The 21,986-nt window shown below is 38.6% G+C and overlaps 3 protein-coding genes across 6 annotated transcripts; all 3 read right to left on the reverse strand.

Annotated features, from left to right (window-relative positions):
• Positions 1-3,457: 3,457 nt before the first annotated feature.
• LOC6557846 (venom acid phosphatase Acph-1) lies at positions 3,458-8,071 on the reverse strand. Of its 4 annotated transcripts, none has more exons than XM_001985593.2 (5): positions 7,898-8,071; positions 5,703-5,801; positions 5,191-5,274; positions 4,823-4,981; positions 3,458-4,302 (listed from the first exon to the last, which is right to left on the reverse strand). In XM_001985593.2, the coding sequence occupies exons 1-5, from the start codon at positions 8,054-8,056 to the stop codon at positions 3,592-3,594; spliced, it is 1,212 nt and encodes a 403-aa protein (XP_001985629.2). In that variant the 5' UTR covers positions 8,057-8,071; the 3' UTR covers positions 3,458-3,591. The 4 variants fall into 4 exon arrangements, with proteins under 4 accessions (XP_001985629.2, XP_032599443.1, XP_032599435.1 ...); XM_032743552.1 differs by lacking the exon at positions 7,898-8,071 and adding an exon at positions 6,718-6,784; XM_032743544.2 differs by lacking the exon at positions 7,898-8,071 and adding an exon at positions 6,021-6,411.
• Positions 8,072-9,797: 1,726 nt separating this feature from the next.
• Positions 9,798-12,280, reverse strand: LOC6558266 (lysosomal acid phosphatase). Its single transcript, XM_001985594.3, has 5 exons — positions 12,072-12,280; positions 11,356-11,454; positions 11,206-11,289; positions 10,991-11,149; positions 9,798-10,770 (listed from the first exon to the last, which is right to left on the reverse strand). The coding sequence occupies exons 1-5, from the start codon at positions 12,213-12,215 to the stop codon at positions 10,063-10,065; spliced, it is 1,194 nt and encodes a 397-aa protein (XP_001985630.1). The 5' UTR covers positions 12,216-12,280; the 3' UTR covers positions 9,798-10,062.
• Positions 12,281-12,566: 286 nt separating this feature from the next.
• LOC6558044 (prostatic acid phosphatase) lies at positions 12,567-14,847 on the reverse strand. Its single transcript, XM_001985595.3, has 5 exons — positions 14,243-14,847; positions 13,770-13,853; positions 13,545-13,703; positions 12,958-13,485; positions 12,567-12,899 (listed from the first exon to the last, which is right to left on the reverse strand). The coding sequence occupies exons 1-5, from the start codon at positions 14,540-14,542 to the stop codon at positions 12,711-12,713; spliced, it is 1,260 nt and encodes a 419-aa protein (XP_001985631.1). The 5' UTR covers positions 14,543-14,847; the 3' UTR covers positions 12,567-12,710.
• Positions 14,848-21,986: the final 7,139 nt, after the last annotated feature.

The raw sequence follows: 21,986 nt of genomic DNA on the forward strand, positions 1-21,986 counted from the left end.
CCAGAAGCACCAAAATAGCACCGATTAAATTGATAATCGGGGTAGATATGCAATTGGTAGATTACATTGAACTTAAGGATCTAATTACTGAATTTATTCCAAAAGAGCAAGACGAGGAACGTGATCTATTCGGGACGAATGTTCAGTCAGGAGGGCCGAATGTGAGATCGAAAGTCAGACAGACGCAAAGCGGCATTAAGCGTAACTTCAAACTGAAATACCGGATCCGACCACAAAGTCATAGCAACTATCTGTCAAAAGTTTTGATCTCGTCTGAATACATTTTTTTTTTTACCAAGATGTCAAGACCAATTACACAAAATATGTAAGTTATCAGGTTTCACACATTTGGCTAAACAGTAATCAACATCGGACCATTTTATCAAATCGACAGATTTCCGGTCTGCAATGGTATGTAATCTTCGAAGTGCCTGAAACGCTGTTCTTTCTTATCTTATCTTTCTTAACATATTTTAACATCATGTGTCTGTTAAAAGTTAGTGGCATTACATGAATAATTATTTTAAAATATTTTTGATCAGCACTAACAGACAAGCTAATCTAGCCATGTCATATGGACAAATGGACGTCCATTTATTTTTCTATTTCAATGCAACCTTGTCACTCAGCTTAAAAGTTATGTTGATGAAACTTTGAAAATTGGTTTTTGCTATAAGCGTAATGGATTCACTGTTTTTCTAATATATTAACCAAATTCGCAAGAAACTCTTTTTTTTCAAATGTTAAACTTGCTTTATCATAAAGCTCGCATTGGGATAATCCGTCGGTTTTTTCAATGGAAAGTTAAATTTAGTTGGGAACAGGTTGACTCCATTTCAGGAGGAGCTCATTGACAAGCACACGCAAAAGACATCCATTTTTTAGCTGCTGGTCAACAAATCGACGTATAGAACCTAGAGAAGCTCAGTCACAAAACTTTGCTCAACGAAAACTTTTCGAGCTAAGTGCACGTCTTTGCAAAAACTTAAATTTTTTTGTGGAGTAAAGACGACTTTGTCTGAGAAATAGAACCTTGACTGCGCAGCCTTCTCTGCCAGCTGCATTGGCCCTCATTTCATTTTGTGGTCAGCTTACTAACGACTTCTCGATAAGGAGCTCACAACTTTCCGCCTTACCTATCAGATAAGATTGACAATAGCTGGCCAAGCTTGCCTTGCACCGAGTGCCACCAGCTCTGGACTAATCTCCGAGAACTAATGCGGCTGAGATGGGTTGCATATTAATAAACTGCACAAATGTTTGCCTTCTGCAAGTTCAGTCTATTACGACTTTTACCCGGCAGTTGCTCTTCTGTCAGTTTCCCTTCTGCAGAAAACAAGGTAAACATTTTAGACCACCCAGAACCACCCCAACCATTCTCAACTTCCGTTAGCCAGGCCAAGGGCAACCTGTGATTTTCTTCACTCAAACTGATTGCCGTTGTGTTTTGCATAAGGAGTACACACTGTAAAATGCATAAATCCTTGTTGCTTTTGGTTCTGGCTGTAGACCCATGTTTGTCGCACTTTTTATTTGTCAGAAAAGGTTTTAGAATTGTATAGTTAACACTTAGTACTCAGTGCGGTGTGTGCATAAAACTCAGAAAAAGGATGTCGGATGAAGTGTGTCTTTGGTTAAATTTAAGTAAAGTTAAGCTGAATAATCAATACAATGATAAACCTAAATATATTTACACTGCAGTGGGTGGCTGCGTGACTCGACCATTGAAGAAGACTATCAGTAATCCACTTCATTAGTTGAGATCCAGAAACTATGGAAGATATGGTGTTTTCCAAATTTTGGGAGTTAGGCGGTATTAGCGGGAGAAAAAAACTGAATCATCTTGAAGTTAACTATCAATTCACCTTCAAAGTAAAATACTCATATTATTAATATTCGTAGATTTGACAGTGTTTCAGTGTCTAATATTAACAATTCATCAGACAGAACGGATATATACTCCATGTTTAAAGTACCTATCTGTCTGTCTGTTTTCGTGTCCTTATGTGAGTCTGTCTGTATGAGCGAGTTGAGTTTATAAACTAAAAAAGCCAGAGAAATCAAATTTGGAATTAATCTTCTATGCATCTTGTATGCAATTGCAGATTACGATTTTTTTTTGAAATATCGATACATTTAAAATATATTTTACTGTCTGGATCCCTGTCGTAGAAGTACGATTAAAATATGAAGAATAACATTTGTTATGGTCTGGGCCAAGGTGCACCTTTAAGTTTGAATACGTTCCTTTGTAGGTTTTCTTTTTGCCATTGCAATAGCAGAGCCAGTGGGAAAATAGCAGTGGCAAGAGTTAAAACACTTCCATTGTACTCTCTCTATTTGTAGCAATAGTAGAAAGAAATAATACACAAATTTTACTTTTTATAAATGAGAAAGAAAAAACCAACAATATCATCGATTGTTACCTAAGCGCAAATACAAACCGCGGACCTACCCATATGGATAAAATACCTAGACCCTCCTGCGAGTCGAACTTCGAGTTAGGTCAAACTTTTATAAATATAAAAATTACAATTTATTATAAGAATAAAATTAAAGATGACTTCCGCAAGGTTTTATAACAGTTCAAGGTAAACCCTTAATTATAGATAAGTCCCTTAATTATTTGGGACAACGCTTATTCATTACTCATACCGATATATGCTGTAATCTACATATGCTTGTTGATGTGGACCCATCACTTGTGTCTCCTTATAGTGCCACCAAAATAAAATTAAGCGAAATTAAACGCAAGAACAAACCGACAAAGGAGACAAGGATAACAAAGCGAGTGGAGACTGTGAGCCTGGGTGTACGATATGATTCCCTTATTTTAATTTCTTTTTTCCCCTATTTTCTTTTGGCAAGCACACATATGCGTCCCGTTGACAAATAAAGTTTACAGATATGTATGTGCAAGAAGCACATAGTTGCAAACAGAAACAGATAGACTGGGAGAGACTACTGTGCGAGAGAGAGAGAAATGCTGGGAACACATTGAGAGACAGATGGGCAACGCACTCGAGTAAACAATGGAGAACTGAGTGGACTGTGGGGTGTGTGGAGAGGTGGGCAATGGCAATGGGAATGGCGTGCATGAAACACCAACACCAACGACAAGTATGGAGCACTGCTAACACTGCTACACAGACAACTCCCAAATGAAATAGTTTATGGTAAACCGCAATGCGAAAAATGTCACCTCTTGGCAAAAATGAGCAAAGCTAAAGGGCGGGCGAGATTCAAAGAGATACAAAGCAACAGACACAGACAGAGAAATAGATATAGAAATAGAGATGGAGCAGAACTGGCTGAACAAGTGCGGAAGTTGTTTGCGGAGCTGGCAAAAGGCAAACGGAAACGGCCTATTGGGCAATGGCGGCGCCACAAGCGGAAATGAGTCAACTTGGTTGCCATATGAGGCGTTGCTTCTGGCGCTAAGTCAAACACCCGAGCATCATCTTACAATTTCGACTCGATCTTTAATAAGTATGTGCAAATGTACATTGTTCGACTTAAACTAGAGGTTGACCTAAGTAATCCTGAGTTGTAGCACCTGTTAGAGCAGAGCAGAGTGCAGCTTTAGCTCATCTATGGGCCTCGCAGCGGTGGCTCTGTGAAGTCCTCATTTTGGGCATCACACCGCTTGACATCCGCCTCGGTGGGCACCACATCCTTGGCCAACTCGAGCAACTTGTCCAACGGACACTGGAATTCACAGCCGGGTACCGTTAACTTTTGAGCTGGTGCCTTCGGATTATTACGGAAATAGATCTCCACCCAGTATTCGCCGGTTTCCTTGTTCTTATGCAGCTCAAACAGTGCCATGACCGAATAACGTGGCAGCTGACGCTCCCAGATCTTCAGGCCGGAGAGCACGTTGACCACGGTTGAGTCGTGACCCGTATAGATGAACAGCTTCCGCTTATCGGGCTTCAGGGTTGCGTTACGCCTCTGCTGCATTTCGTCGAACATCTTTTTGAGGAATGGACCAGCCTTGATCTTTTGCATCTCGGGCGTGTACACATTGTACACATAGCTCTGTTCAGTTAGGAACTGCATTTTCTCGGGAAAGTACTCTTTAGTCCATTCGGGCAACTCCAGACCCCATTCCTGCTCGGCGAGCAACGTCAGATACAGCGATTGTACATCTTCTGGTTCTTTGAACTCAAGTCCAGTGTGAGCTGCCAGCTCCTTGTACATATCGAGATATGGCTCGATTTCTGTCTTCACCTCGGGTAATTCATAGACATCGTGCAGAGCTTCAAAGTATCGAGGGCAAGGCTTACGCACGAGTAATAGCTATGGAATAAAACACAAGATTGAAACGTAAACAAATTTAAAATTTTAATTGAAATATCAATAATACAACATTCAAGTTTAAATGATGAACTAAATGCAATTAAATAAATGTTCAAATTGAAATTGGAGTTCAGTGAGGCCAAACTGAAAGGTAATCTGTATTGAAAAGAATTTAATTTCACTGAAGACATACAAAAGCGATTAAATACACTAGTTAACAAATGTTGTAAAATGGCAAATTCCTAGAATTTGCCAATATTGCAAAAGACTTCGAGATGCAGATGAATATAAATTCTGACTAAATGAATATGTTTGAAAATAGTGTAAAAATAATAGAGACTCTTAGATTCTGCAATGAAGCATTATAAATGGCTTAAGTTTGTTTTTAGATTCGCTCGAATTAAAAATAAAAGTAAAATGCGAATCAAGCCTTAGCATTGAATTCACGATGAGATGAAGTAAGGCATAAATAACATTCAACTGATGATGCCATCAATATTGATGGATTGGATTGACATACCGTATCCTCATTTAGCTCCTGCGAGAACACTGGAATGGGCTGCCAATTGTACTTGCTGTTCCACTCCATGGGCGTGCCCTTCGGGGGGAAGAAACTGGCCAGCACCGTCTGCAAGGTCATGTGTGTGCGTGGAACTCCCGTTGCCTGTGCGTGCACCAACTGTTCATGTGGAACATGGAGCATGGAGCATGGAGCATGGAGCCAAGCAGAGTAGAGCAGAGCAGAGCAGAGAGCAAAAAGAAATTGAGTGATGAGGCAAGCGCGCTTGAGCTCCGCAATTTGTAAACGTCCGCACTATCAGACACCCGTCCGGCTGTTGCCGGCACGGTTGTCTGGCGGTTCGTTAGTTCGTTGGTTGGGTTACTCACATCGGGACTGTAGTAGGGTGCCAGAAATTTGCCATAACGCTTACGCAGCCAACTCCCAATGTTGAACAGCTCGCGTTTGCCATTCTGAGCGTTGATTTATTGCATGGTATGGGCGGTTGGTACGTGAGACAACAGTCGGGTAGCACACAAATAGAAACAGCAAACCAGACAAACAGGGAGACGGAGACGGAGAGTGAGAAAGACAGAGATGGAAAATGTTATAAAATAATAAATGTCTTGCAATTTGGCAATTGCATAAACATATGCATGTGTATATGTTAATGCAGCACAGAACAGCTCAGCTTCCCCGCCGCATTTTTCCCGTCCTTTGGCCTGACAAACATTTGCATTTCAATTTATTTAAATGCATTGCTGCGTGGTTTTCGGAGTGAATGGGGAGCTGCCAGGTTCTCTTTTCACATTTTCACTTATTTTTCTTATTGTTGCCGTTGTTGTTGTTATTTGAGTAGTTTTTTGGAGAAAAGTTTTGCTGCAACTTGTGCTCAACTCACATTTGTAACTTGTCCCCAGCCAAATGGATAGTAGGTTTCATTTACATGGGGATCCGTGGGATATGTGTCCGCCGGTGTGCGCGGCCCATGTCGGAAGACCTGAAAATTGTACAAATGTATGCAGTGTTAGTTAGCAGTTTGTCAACTATTACTTCCATTCGTTGCTTTAATTAGCCAAACTGATGTCAGCAGTGCTAGATTGTTAAAGGCAAAACTTTCACTATTTAGCATCAGTTGCAGCCTTAGTTTTGAAATTAATACCTATCACGTTTGGAAAATAGCTAATTGTTATTTCTTGATGATGTTGCCTCACTCGACCTGTTGCTCTTTATTATGCAGATTTGAACTCGTATCAAATGTCATAGGCGTCTAGGCAGCGTCTGCTGCATCAGTTGCAACATAGATTTTTAGTCGAGCACGCGACTGTGATAAGCAGCAAAGCAGTAACGAGCAGAAACACGCCGCCTCTTGCTGGTATTACGTATGAGTGCGAGTTTCAATTTAAGATTTCAGATTTGAGATTTGAGGAAGCTTTCCAGCAGCATTTGCTATTTGATTTAAATTGCACGCGGCCAGTTTTCTGATAAGCAGGCGCCTTGTTTGCGGATTGTTTGAAGGTCGGCAGCCTTGGACTGAACTCGTCTGCTTATCTCCAAATCAGTTGAATAGGTTGTCAGTACATCAATATTAGGCGAACTATGTACAAAGTGTCCACATACACATATACACACATATAGTTATATAATAAGAAAACTGAGACGCAGTTCAATCTATAGCCATTTACAAAGCCAGCAGACTGGTTTTATTTTTGTTTTGTTTTGTTTTTTTTTCAGTGTTTAATCAGTCAAAACGAGTAACTTTAATTGTAATTAAGCATGTAGCTGGTTTGAGATTGGTTTGATTTTGTTTTGTTGTTTTGTTGATTTTTTTTGTTTTGAGGCATATGTTACTGCGTATAACCGATTTGTCTGCCAGTTAGACGAAGCGTCCAATATATTATATAGTATATACACACATTACACATCAGGCTAACGCGCGACATAAAATTTTATCGACACAAATTAAAATTTCATAGAGATGCTAAGAGGTAAAATTCCACTCTATGCTTAATATGTTCTACATATCATTATACTATTAACAAAAGTGCTGAAGCGCGAAAAAGAACGCAGCTCACGTCGTATTTCGCAGCTTACTAAACTAAACGACGCAATGGCTGGCTGATTATTAATTAATGTTATTAAAATCACAAATGATCGCTGGAAATTATATTTTTACCCAGTAGCACTGTAATCAGTTATGGCACTTGCATGATTGGCTCATTAAATACAAATTAAAACAGCTGATAGAACACATATCACTTGTCACTTGGCTTGATTTCAGTCCGGCCATAAAACTGCTATCGATGTTTGCTAACTTTAACAAAACCTTCCAATTGATGACACATATTTAATCGCACTTGGCGTTTTTGTATACAATTTTGCACTGAGCGCTCTACAATCATCCACTGTACGTGCTGGCAATGTACTACATTAATAGTGTATGTTGTGGCATGTAATAATTAAAAGCTACAGCTACACTAAGCTAAAAATTGCGACTGTTAACACTTTTCGACGAATATTTATCACACAAATTTGTTTATATATTGTTATCACTGGGTCTTGTATGCCATACAAATTCAATGGCAACTTTATAATGTTAATGTTAGTTGGAATTTGAAATTTGTTTTATCAGCTGCTTTTACGGTAATTTCCTATTCTCGTGAAAGACGTGATGATAGCAAATACTGAACACCCCATACTGTGGGGCTTGGCATTCTCTTGAATTATGGATAAGGCATTGAGGTACAGTTAATTAGGTGCGTATATATATTTATAGATAGAGATAAATAATGGAGAGGAGTTTGTGCTGTCGTGAAAGTAATGAATAACAAAGCAAACCCAGAAGATATGATTCAAGCAACAAAACAAAACATTTAGTCTAAATTAGTTTTATCTATTAAATATAATCCATTGGTCTTTCTTATCTCTGTTTGAGTTGATATGGTTATTATTATTTTTTTTTATAATTTAAGTTGTTAGACGTAGAAATGCATTTGTTATTATTTCAAGCTTGAACCCTCGCTGACAGTGTAATTTTTTCAGCTGTTATTCAACAGCTGCTTTTTTATTGATTTGCCAGTGGCTTAGGGGACTTACCACATGCAACAGCTCAAGCGTAGACTCGTCGGTGCCGGGATCAGAGATCTTGCCCGAAAAGACTGTCGAGTGAGTGAAGCACAAGATCAGCAAAACCAATGCAATTAAGCCGCCCGTCATTGCTAGACAGTGCCTCCTAGTAAAATGCGAACGCGGCATTTTGGTAGTCGCGCTTTATATGGCTTAGGCGGTGCTCGAACTTGGAGTTCTCTGTTTTATTATTATTATGTATATTTGCTTGCTTAGCGCTAATAGCAGGGTTGGAACGTCGTCGTTATATGGACGGCCACAAGCACACAAATCAGAAGATACACAGTCAACTTTATTCTTTTTTCGGCATTTGATTTGATTTGTCTGTTTTCGACTTTTTAATTATGCTGTTCGTAAAACAACAAAGTCAACAAATAAAACGTGTTTGCGTATGGTTAATTTGCAAAGTCGCTATTGGAACGAGTTTTGAGGGCGCCTTTCCTTCATCAGCATTTGAATATACGTATTTTGGGGCCAATTTGTCTTATTCCTCTTATCGCCAATACAAACGTTATTTATAATTGCTTTTGACAAACACAAAGCGCGTATTTGCAATTGGATGGGCCGCGTAATAATTCAGTTCAGTTCAAATCGACTCGCTGATAAGCGAACAAACTTATAACGGATAACGGATAACAACTATTCAACGGAGCACTTACGCCGCACTGTCTCACATTTCGCACACCATGCAAAGCTCACAGAAACGATGTCCAAAACACTCATACTTTTGAAATACGTACGTAATATGTACAGAAATGCATATGTCTTTTATCGTTTCATTATCACCAAAGGCTTTCGTCACCGTCGTCGCTTTCGTCTATTATTAATGTTACTCTTATTGTTGTTGTTGTTGTTGTTACTGTTGTCGAGTGTGTCTATTGTGTGTTGCGTGGCCCGTAACTGATCGTACATTGAGCAGTCGCCCCAACAATGCCCGTACATTTGAGGCGTTTTAAATCGCGGGCGCGACTTGCACTTGTATGGAACACAAGCACAAACACACACACACAGACATACACACACAAACAAACAGACAGACATCCACACACACAGTTAATACACACATGCCGGCAACTTTGACATCTTCGTAATTTATGACCAAAGAGATTCGTCACCAGATTCTCCCCCAGCAGGCTGCAATAAGTCTCAGAACTTTGTTAATTACTTAGTATAAGGAATATCGTTATTGTCGATGTGCTTGTTTTATTAATTTCAACGCTAATTTCCAAATTTAAATTTGCTTGTCGATAATTATTACAGCACGGAAGTTGTGTCCGGTCCTTTTGTGGATTAAATGTATTGTGCTTAATTAACGTAGTTATAAAATGTTTCGAGCATTCAAGTGCCAACTGTTTGGCTTCAAATCGTCTACAGTTTGTTTTATAAGGTCTGTGTGAGACCTTTTAGCGAGCGTGTATTCCAGTTGAAGGTGGGCAGCTTGAGAAATACGGAAATGTTAACAGCTGCAGTATCCAATATATATTAACATAAAATTAACGACTTACAACTCCGTCAAGATTCCAGGTGCAAACAGAGTTGCATATATTATTATGTCTACGAATGGGTGATCGATGCAACATAGTTTCCATTTACTATTATTGTTTATATATAAATATTGTTCATTGGGGGTAAAATATCAGAAAAATGTAAATATATAAAATAAACTGTGTATATATATATACAGTTTAATTTCCAAATTTATTACTAAAATGATGTAATATAGTACTTATTTTGTTTAAGAAAAATTTGCAAATGAGCTGATCACCTATTTTTGTCAAATACAATTTAGGAATTTGCTACGAAAATAACATTGTTATTAATACTTACTTACATATAAAAAGTGATTACTTTTGATAACCAACTTAATGGATTATTCACACAATGTACAATTTTATTTACTATACTATAGAACGGATACATATTTGAAGCCCCACAGAACTATTCGAACCCCCTCGTTAGAGCTTGGAGAAACAAATCACATGCATAATTTACTGGGCTATTCATGTAGCGTGCAATCAATCAGAAGATTTCAAAATCATTCAATATAAAAAAGATTATGAAATTGAGTGAGTAGCTATGAGTATAGAAAGAAAATATGTAGTTAATACTGCTGGCTTAAACAGTATGTCTGATCATTAGTGATAGCTGATCCGAGTCCCATCACTGGTTCCCTTGGCGATGCACAGCTGCTCGTACGGAGCATGGGGCAGTACATCCTTTATTAGCTCCTGGAACTGGGCAATGGGGCACTGTTCGCTGCAGCCGGGCACCTGCAGCAGCTGCGGCGCCTTGCTGGGATCATTTTGGAAGTATATCTCGACAAAGTAGTCACCGCTGCCTTTACGTCTGCGCAGCTCAATGGCAATTAGTGCCGAGAAACGGGGCATCTGCCCCTGCCACACGTTCAATGCGCTCAGCACATTCGATATGGTCCAATCGTGTGCACAGGAAATGACCATCTTTCTGCTAGCTGGCTCCAGTTTTCCAGCTACCTTCGACTGCATCTGCTTGAGCACGTCTTCTAGATAGTAGCCACCTTTAAGCTTACGCATTTCTGTCGTATAGGCATCATACGTATATGACTTGACTGCCAGTGGTCGCATTTTGTCTGGATAGTAGTTTCTCGTCCACTTGGGCATCTTTAGCCCATAGACCTGTTGCGACTGCAGCGAGATGTACACATTCGTCACGTCGTGTGTATAGCTCACATTGAGACCTGTTATGTTGGTCAGCTCCTGCAGCAGCTTCGAGTTCTGCTCGTGCAACTCGACAACCTCCGGCAAGTGCATCACCTCCCACACTGCCTCGTCGTAGCGGGGGCAGGGAGCCTTCTGCCGCAGGCGCTGCAAATAGTCACGTTATTTAATAATACTAAATTAATATTTATATTCATATTAAATTTGTCATTAATATTACTATTATTTTTATAATGATTATTAATTTAATTATGTTTAATATTATTATAATTAATATCATTATATCATTCTTATTATCATTATTATTATTATTATTATTTTTATTATTATCATTGTTATTATTATAGATATCCGGCTGCATATTTACCTTATCAGTTGCCTCGGGCTCAGTATATATTGGTATGGGTTGCCAGTTGAGCAACATACTCCACTCCATGGGAGTATTCTCTGGTGGAAACAGGCCAGCCAGCACTAGCTGAAGCGACATAATACTGCGCGACGATTGCGTGGCTTCTGCGTGGATCATCTGGCAATAGGTTATAGATTAAATATAGATCATTCTTTCGAGACAATAAGACTTACATCCGGTTGATAGTAGGGCGAGAGAATGTCCCTGTAACGCTTGCGCAGCTGTTTGCCTATTTTATAAAGCTCCACTTTGGCTGGCTATTCGGTTATTAATTTATACAGTTATTTATTGTAAATATTGTATACTAGGTTTCTTTGGCTTACATTAGTCAGTTGGCCCCAGCCATAAGGCTCGTAGGTCTCGTTCAAGTATGGGTCTTTGGGATAGGTGCTTACTGGAGTCCGTGGTCCATGTCGAAAAAGCTGAAAAAAAAACATTTTTTAATTAAAAATTTAATCAGTAAGTAGATATACAGTTCTTTCTTATGCAAGCAAAGCATTATTTCAACTATATATGCAATTAACCGGTTAGGTCAATTACTTGACTAAACGCTAGAATAATATCTTTATATACATTTTGTGTTTTATCGATAAACCGGTTCGATCGCTTTTAAATTATGATTTCTCTTCATACACTAAGTACACGCCGAGTGTCCAAAACTGGTCAAAGTCATATTTAAGTTACGTACAGACCTTCTAATGGATTTTAAGGCCAATTATTCTCACTTGCATAACAATTCAAATTACACAAATAATAAATTATGGTTTTTCCAAGAACTTAAAGTGCCTCGCACCACTGACTGAGCATATTTAATATTATTCTCGGCAATGACGTTGTTTAACAAGCGTAATTTTGAGCCTCTTTATAGTTCAATTATAAACATTAAGTAGTTCATAAAGGTGGAAAACAGATTTGATGCATATCTCAAAAATTCACTTAAACTACGAGCAATTGTACTACATATTTTATTATATATATATTATATTATATATCATATAATATATGTTATAATTTTCTATAAGTCTTGCAATTTATTTACCACATGAACAAGCTCTAAGGTTGACTTTGTATTGGCATCTGTATCCTTACTCTCATCCTGCGGCTCCTTTGCCTCCACAATAGCTCCTCTGACTAGGAGGCAACTAGAGCAGAGCAGGAGTCCAGCGAAAAGCTTTGGCCACATCTTATGGGTCTGTAGAGCGTTTAATTTGCGCGCCTCCAGCTACCTCGAAACTCACTCGAATAGTGACTGCAATAATAGAATCCGAGCGATTTTAAGTCGCGATTTTGTAGAACGAAGTCGAGAGAACTGCACAGATGATGTTTGAAAAGCCGAGAGAGAGATACAGCGATAGAGAGAGAGAGAGAGAGAAAGAGAGAGAGAGAGAGAGATAGAGATAGAGAAAGCGAAATGACACTAGCAAACAAACAATACGTAAATAACCTCTGCAGAAAATACCTTTAATAAGACAACAAATTAAATATAATCAACGCAATTAACGACTTTGCCCAACAACAAAAATCACAATAAAAATATAGCAAGCAATTAACTTTTATTTCTTTCTTTTTGAGAGATTTTTATAGTAATTATTGCCGTTTTATGTGTGACCAACGGTCACCGCCTAATACTGAGGTTTCTGAGTGCAAGCATTCAAAACAGTGCCTTGTGAATGAACTATTACTGATCGATTTTGCGTGGCGGCGGTTCCACAAAAGCGGGATTATGAGCGCGACAGCGCTGCTCCATGGGTTCATTGGGCAGCACTGATTCACTCAGCTTGATGAGTCGGTTGAGGGGACACTGCAGTTCACAGTCAGCCAGTTTCAGCTGCTCCAGGCATCCGAATTCATCGTTACGCAGAAAGATCTACAAAGAGTTCGGTACATTTAATGTGAATACAGACCAAGAGTAAGCGATCAATTACCTCCACATAGTATTCTCCTGTCTGGCGATTCTGGTGCGTCTCAAAGATGGCCATAACAGCAAAGCGCGGCATTTGACGCTTCCAAAGACCCAGGGCCGATAATATGTTACCCACGGTCCAATCGTGACCCGTGTAAATGAACATGCCGCGATCCCTCGGCCTTAGGCTGCCCGCCTGCTTCGCCAGCATTTCGTCGTACATTTTGCGCAAAAATGGGCCTCCTTTGATTTTCTGCATCTCAGGAGTGTACGCATTGTAGATGTAGCTCTGTTCGGCGAGGAATTTCATGCGCTCGGGAAAGTAGTCCTTCGCCCAGTTGGGTAACTTATAGCCGAACTCCTGTTCAGCAAGCAGAGTAATGTACAAGGAGTTCACATCCTCTGCATCGCGCATAGGCATCCCTGTCAGGTTGCTCAGCTCCCTCAGCATATCCGCATAGGGCTCCTGCTGAGCAATTACCTCAGGAAGTTGGAAAACTTCATCACGAGCTTCGAAGTAACGTGGACAGGACGTACGCACGAGGAGCAACTGTAAATGAATAATTTTATCCTAAGGTCTTGAGAAAGATCTATTTCATATCTCCATACCGAATCTTGGTCCAGCGGCTCCGATACAATGGGTATGGGTTGCCAGTTGAGCTGCTTGTTCCACTCCATGACTGTACCCCGAGGCTCAAACATGCTGGCCAGCGTAGTTTGCAGCGACATCAGTGCTCGAGGCGATGCGGTGGCCTGGGCATGAAGTCTCTAGATATATACACATAAAAATCAATAAATAAAGGTTGGGCATGGGCACAGCTAGGTAAAACTTACGTCGGGTCTGTAATAAGGTCCCATAAAGTCACCATACCGACGATGCAGCCAGCGACCCATCTCAAAGAGCTCCTTCTTGCCACGCTGCAAAACATATTCCAAAATTGCATTAATGAAATCTCAATTTAAACATGTACAATACTCTTTAAAGGTAGTAGCAGCTAAAAGCTATTAATTATCAATTTTCCAATAAGACCCATTGTTCCAGTGAAAAATACATAAGGTGTAATATTTTCAGATCAATACTTTTTGGATTTTGTGTATTTACTGGGTATCTCCAGATCGGATCCGATTGGTCATAATCTTACCAGCTTACACTTTTAAATGCTAGTTAAAAAAATTAATTTTAAATGTCCTGTAGTGCAAAGTATTTTTTAAATTATTGCATTTGTACCTCTTTAATTAAATATTAAGTTTAGAGAAATGAGATTTACTTTCTGGAGTATCGAGACTCTGAATTTTTCACTACTCACGTTGGTCACATGCCCCCAACCGGTGGGCTTGAAGCTGTCCTTGACATAGGGATCATTAGGAAATGTATCGACGGGTGTTCGTATGCCATGTCTGAATACAATGTGCACCAATTCGAGCGTTGAGCTCGTCGTATTTGGCAACGTTTTGTGGCACTTGTTAAAGCTGTGGCCCGCTGCCCAGGGCGGTTGCTTGGACTCCACTTGACTAAACACACTGATGGCAACAACTGCCAAAATAATGCCAGCAGCCAGAGCGCTCATTGTGAGTATTTGCTTGCGAGTGCAGGGACCGAATATCATTTTGATGGAGTTGTTTCTTATATAACCAAATATTCAGATTATATTTAGGCACAGTCACACAACCGAAAAACCGAGGCGGAAGCAAATGCAGCTGATGTCGCGACGACACCAGTCGAAAGTATCGTAAAACGTGATTTTCGGTTCAAGCTTTGCTTTTGGAGCACTGGATTTCACGTAATTAAATGGACTGCATTTAACTAATCGCAATTTAGCAGTCAACGATTTGTCGATGAACTGTTTGTGGAGCGTTTGCGAGTGACGCGTGCTTTTGCTAGCGTGGCTGGCACTCAAATAAAACCTAGACAAGTGGATGCCGAGAACTTAAAACGAGATAAATCAACAGCCCGCTTGTTTGCGTGGAGCAGCGGGGCTGCACTTGTTATGCTGCGTCAGGTGACTAACATGACTAACTGTAACTGTTGGTAACTATCTAGTTGACTTTCCAGTGAACTATCGTACATAGAGCCGAACGAATTAATTGGGTATTCCACTCAACCATGCAATCATATTAATTCCCTCGTCTATTTATATATCCAGTTTACGCATTTCTTTTTTTTCTGCTGTTGTTTTTTGTTTTGCTTTCGCAATCACTGAAATTTAACAAATTCGCGCATTCGCATAGCCAACGACGATTTTATTTGTATATCTAATTATATCTAAGCCAGTTAAGAGTATTTCCCTGTGCACCGGAACAGAGCTGATTGTTTGCTTATGAGAAGATTTTTGTTAGCAAGTGAGTGCTAATTATTTTAATGAGGAGTGAAACAATCGGTTATATTCAATCTGGCGCTGCGAAATTTATTGCCTGCAAATGAATGTTGTTTATTAATTTGAATTGTTCTGAGACAATAAGGGCAGAGAGGGGAGCTAAGTTATTGTAGGTACATATTGCAAACTATAGATTCTTACTTCATTTTAGTTATATGTTTTCTTTGGTAAGCAGCGCAGGAAAGTCCAACTATTTCATACACTTTCAGCCGCCGTTCGTACAGGTCAATTTCTTATTTATTTATTTAAACAGGTTTTAATAAAAAAAAGATTCAAATTAAAATTGAAATTAAAGTTACGAAAATAATAAAAAATTAAAAAGGAGAAATTAAAAATATAAAAAGAAAAAAAATAGGGATACCATAAATCTGGGGTTATTAAAACGGAAAGTAAAAACGTTAGGAAACAGAGAGAAAGAGATGGATAAGGAGTGAGACATGAGATAAAGAAAAGGCTCTTGGGTGGAGAAACCGGTGAAACTCTTTCATCGAAGGAATCAAGTCTCCGCACTGCACGCAGGAATGAAAATGGTCCAAGAGCCAAAACAACATGATGAGAAGAAGATACCTGGTCAGAAAACTTACTTGGCACTTGAATGAAACCCAACTGATTGCTGAAACTATTCAGCGAACACATCATGAGCAAAAAACTACAAGTGAGCAAGTCCGTTGTGCAGCTCCCTGCTCCACCATCCGTCGAAGACTGAAGCGCCTTCCCAGCAGCGTACTCTGGAGTCTTCGGCTGATATTAGATTTTACGGACGTCGTTATTTTTCGATCCTCTGCCTCTTTATCGTCATAAAAAAAAAAGTAGAACAACAAATAAAATATGGTCATAGAAAGACATTTATCACTAAAAACTCTTACCGGAGTATCTATGCTCATATTGAATCAACAAATTCCCAAAAACAAATTCCAAACAACAAATCCATAAAAAAAATTGCGTTATTTTCGCACTAATTAGTTGAGGCGACAATGTTAATGCTGTCTATTGACTGACACTGAGCTAAGTTGTCATAATTGCCTGTTTGTTTGCTTTATTTAAGCAAGTTGTTTGGTTTTTTTTTATGGATGCAATAGCATATAAACAACAAATCCAACTAAAGAATGATATAAATAAGGTATCTCTATCTCGACAGTTACGCATTACTTGTGTATTATTTGACTGCATTTAGTTCTACGACCATTTACTTGTTGCTAACAGTTCTTTTTAGAATGGTTCTCAAAATGTTCTCCACTTACTCAGTACTCAGCGAATAAATTTGTCCCTGATTGTTTGTAAGTGTTTTATTAGAGTCTAATTAAGAGCAGCGTTTGCACTTACCCACCTCAATGCCTTTGTTGAACTTCCGAAATGTGCAATTAGCTGTTGAAAGATAAAAAAAATTGAGCTGAATAACTTAGACTGGTGACAGCTCATGGCTTCAGTCTACATTCTTGAACTTTTGTCCGGTGTTAGCATTTAGTTAGTGTTTAGTGTACTTAGTTTGATAATTGTCAACATACCTGTGTTGCATTTAGTAGCTACATACAAATTAATTTGTTCAGAAAACTAATCGCTAGTTCAACTAATCAATGAAATTGTCATTTGAATTGCATCAGCTAAAAGTTGATTAAAATAATGGAACAGCTAAATTTGACGACCTTGGGAGCAAACGGAAGTACTTTGTAATTAGATTCGAAATATTTTTGTACTAATTCTTAATCTATAATTTATATAGTGGCTCAATCTAAATCAATGCGTACGTTAATTTTATGTGTTTCACATTTAAGAAATGAATTTAAATCATTAAATCCTGCTAATGCTTGCACTTGTCTTCATGTTAATTTTGCCATAAGCAAACTTGTTGAAATTGTTGTTTCATTTTGCACGAATTGCGCGGAATTGCCATCTTTTTTATAGCTTCATGTTTTTCTTTCTAACAATCGACGGCCAGACCAATTGAACTTTAATCGCTGCTCGCTGTGACTTTTGTCATTGCTTTATCGTTTGGGCGACAACACATTGCAGTCAAATCCCGACTCCTTCCCATCCCTCCCAGTGTCCCTCGCGGACAACAACCTTGTTCAGGGGTTGCTAGTTGCGGACAAAATCCCAAAATCCCTGGCTTGAAACGCGCTTTGTCTCATTGAATAGCCGTTGCCACGCCTACTTTATTGTCCAGATCTGCAACATATGTATATGTGAATGTGTGTGTGTGTGTGTATGGGTGTTTAACTACGACTGTTCGAATTTTTATGCGCGTCTGTTCGAATTTTCAGCTATTTCAGCGAAAAGGCATAAAAACAAAACCAAATATAGAAGAAACAACAAAAACAAAAAAAGCGAAATGAAACACAGGAACTGGCGAATTTGTCGTACAAATCTTTGTAATGGCTCCACTGAGAACTATTTCAATGCGTCGAATCAATAAATTTTGCTAGGCAATCGCATCGCTTTGTCTGACAATTTGGCTGGTATGATTTTTTGGCGCTTCTCCTCCAAAGAGTAGTCGACTGAGTCAATAGTTTGTCTGCCCTAATCGTAATTGCATAGCTGATAAATATTAAAGTCATGTGCAAAGATCCTGCTTCCATTTCTCGACTGTTTGACTGTTTTGCTGTTTGTCTAATGGCAACATTATCTATATATGATTGTTTATCTTTAGCGAATTGGAAAATATCTCTGGCTCTATCTCCAAGCGCTGATCAGCTATGTATGTGAACGTGTGTATAAGGATATCCTCAAGTTGAGCATGTTGGACTTAAGCACTCCTACGTGTTTTAGTAGGCATTTGCTGGGAACTTAGCACGTTTCCAGCCTGCCTTTTTAGCCCACTCGATTGCGTTTCCAATAAGAGATTATTTTATTTGTTTGTTTTTTACAGCCGCTTCAAATTGCGCAGTCCCGTCAATTAAAGTGAAAGTCATTTCGCAAATTGTTATACGAGTGCCTACAAAGTTGTAGGGAGAGATAAAGAGAGACAAGTGACAAATGATGGAGAAACGTATGATTATTTCAATTTTAAAGGGTTCTTAGCGATTTCAGCGACTTCTGCCAGCTTGCAGCTGAATCAGTGGCGTGCATCTGGCATTTTTTAATGAATGGAGTCACGCTCGAATAATCGCATATTAATCAGTTGTTTTAACTTTTCGGAGATGCTTAATCGCGCTCGTATGATGTGCTTTACACAAAATTATAACAAATTATTCACATAATTACGCTTTAATGCCGGCCCTAGCCGCGCCCCAGCATAAAAAACCCCAACCCTCTTTCCCACCTCAAACTACCTCGTAACGCATCAATGCAAAGTAAAATTGTGTGTAAAAAATGTGATAATTAAGTTAAGTCCTCTGGGAATTGACGGACGGGTTGTTGCCGGCCTCTGATGGCTGTTTGACTGCCTTACCAAACAAACACTCACACACACCTACGTGAATACACGTGTATATTACTAAAGGGTTGTGCTTTTATGTGCTGGTACTTACATGCATAAATACGAATACATAAACTCATTGTCAGTTAATTATGTAAAATGTCGGGGCGTATATTTTCATTTTATGCTAGCAACAACAAAAATGATACAAAAAAGGACTTTCCTTTTATTCCAGATACACAAGCGCACAGGTTTTCAATGGACTCATGTACATTCTTCTGAATATGAAATATCAAGGTGTGTGTGTGTGTGTGTGAATTAGCGATGAGCATTTCATTATTATAAGAGCCCCATAAGCAGTTACTCTCTGTGCTGAATTATAACATAATTCCATTAGAAACATTTCTTACATTCTTGAATGTCAACAATATGTACAGTATGTCTATTCCACATTTTCCCATAACATTCCACATTCGGAATGTATGTTGCGTCGTTCACGGAATGGAATCGAGAAATGTTGAGAATTTAAATGTAATCAATCAGCATCAGGCTATCTACTATACTCTATATAATGGTCTGTCATATGAATCATGATTCATGAATATATCTTCTTATTTTAAAATTACCTTTCCAAAAAGTATAAACTTGTATTCGTAGTTATCCCCTAGACATAAATAGGAGCTGCAGAAAAATGCTCAATGTACGAACTGTTTGGGTTGTATATTAATGCTTTATTCATTACATACAATATCCGCATTCCTTGTTTGAAAATGTTTGTTAAATTAAATGAAAATTTTGATTTTACTTATTAAACTAAATGTGTTATAAGTTTCAGTACTAACTGCAAAGGCAGTTAGGCACGGGCACATCTCTAATTTGTGAGTCTCATTGTCTTCGTGCTCTTTTGTGGTGTTGTGTGTTGTTATTGTTGTTGCTGCGGTCTTATAAATTTAAATGATGTTTACCACCCACAGCGTGTCTGTCTCACTTATGAGGTATGGGTTCGGTGGCCATGTGAGAGGTTCGTCTGTTATTTCGACTTGCACATTTGACTTTCTTCATTTGCTTTGTTAATGAGCGTCTCATAATGCATATAATTAAAAACAACAATAGAGACATGAACACAGAGTCACACATACAGAACGGTGGCAATTAGTAATTCTCGTTAGGCAATGGTTTTTCCTTCCTGTTTTTGCCATCTTCCGTTTGGGATGCATGACAGTTGCTCTCTGTACTAATCCTTTATAAATAATGCATTAAATGTGGCTTTTGAAGAGAGTGAGATTCAAAGACAGCTGCTGCTAGCGCATTTTACAAGCGCTTTCCCTTGTCCGGGCGGAAGTTAGGCCAACGAGGCAGATCCTGAGCTGAGCTCTATTTAATTCAATTTGCATAAAGTGCTTGGCATTTTATTAACCCACTTAAAGTAATTTAGTGCCCGGCCAGAAACCTGAGACCGGCCCAAGCTCCACGCTTCAATTGCCCCGCTGATGAAGTGCCGGCACCCACCAACTCTCCAACCAACCATCCAACCATCCAACCGTCCAAGCAACCAAACAAGCAGTCGCCTCCATTTCAGCTCCCTAAGGGCTCAGGCCGGCCCCAATTATCGAAAGACCGCAGATTTTGTTGATTTTACCGACCTTGTGCCTAGTCGAGCGTTAAGTGGAGCATTTGTGGGCAGCCTAACGACGGATTCTGCCTCGGTCTCTGACTCGGCCCTTAGCGCTTGCATCTCAGCCAAGATTTTTATTCGGCTTTTATGTAAAATCGAGTCGGCCACTTGAGCTGACTAAGCTGAGAGGCTCAACTTAGCATTCAAATCGGCCTAATATGCCCATTAACAAGTTCTGTAATTCGGCAAAAGCGTTTTACCTGTCTTTCGCAACACGCTAAGTATTCGATTGGATAAGTTTGACCTTAGCATCATTAATATTAGAACTAAAAAAAATTATTTATTTAAGCTTGCGTGACATTTACTAGCTACATTCCACTAGTCGCAACATTCCGTACATTCACATTCTTTACATTTTCCAATTCGATTATGAATTTCCGTTGTCGTTAACGTGTGAGTGGACAATTATCTTTCGATTTAAATAAAACAGCTGATAACCGGATCTTTATTTTTATTTGTTTAAAGCAATTACTTAGAAAATAGACAGGCGATCATCAGTTTTCCGCAAACGGCCCAATAAATGACAAAAATAATAATTTGAAAATTAAAAAGTTATTCAGTTGAATATTAATTTCAGCATTAAATTATATTAAATTATAAAAAAATTTAAAAAATTTAATTTGAATTGTATCTTCAAACATTCTCTTGCCTCTCTTAAAATATCAGTTACTTGTGAAATTGATACTGACATACTTTTATTTACATCGCTAGTAAGCTCTATAAATCATCGCAAAATACACGAAACAATCGGGGTGAATTTCTACATACATTAGAAATTTTGAATGTACAGAATATTGTCCCTTTATCATCGTACTAGATATAAACCTACAAGCAATATACAATTCGATATGCAATTGAATCTGTCCAAATTAATAATGTTAGTCCAAGAAAAAGCAATCACTTCCTACGCTTCAGATCTGGGGCTTGCAGTTAAATAAGGCACTGAAGTATATCCCCATTATCTCAGCCTCTGGGAGATTAAACTGGGAGACTTAACGACGACTCAACGAGACCAGGTAAAAATAACTACATCCAATTTAAAATAATATCACACGTGATCTTGCTTAAATTTATGTCACGAGTGATAATTCTGAGAATATCGTCATTATGTCTTAAGCACGAACAATAAAATATTTTTTTAGTAGATGCTCGATTCTTAAAAAAAAAAAGTTGAGAATTTTGGAAAACCGACCCCCACAGGAAAGAATACTTTCTGTACAAAAATACTGCCATTTATGTAAGAAACATGATATCACTCGTAAATAGTACATTTTTATCGGAATACCTTTGAACACAATAAAGCTGTACATACAAGATATCGTTTGACAGATAGTTTCTATGGTTAAGAGGCCGACACATGTACTGTAGGAGAAAGACAGATATTAGTTCTAGTTTGCATATAATTGAACATAGACAGACAGGCAATATCAATATGCAATATGGAAAAGTAACAATTGATGGACTTCTGAGCCAAAAGTATGCTATATGCATTAAGATTATTCATTTATTTCAGTATGTCTATAATATAAAGCAGTCGTCGTGTGCTAAATCTTATTTTAACTTTTATAAAATGAAGAAAACCCAATTTTTTCCCGATATCGTTTTATTCAAACGTACCTGAATAAATGACATTAAAATCATGGCAA

Source organism: Drosophila grimshawi, unplaced genomic scaffold (genome assembly GCF_018153295.1).
Source record: "Drosophila grimshawi isolate 15287-2541.00 unplaced genomic scaffold, ASM1815329v1 contig_78, whole genome shotgun sequence".
Classification (NCBI taxonomy): domain Eukaryota; kingdom Metazoa; phylum Arthropoda; class Insecta; order Diptera; family Drosophilidae; genus Drosophila; species Drosophila grimshawi.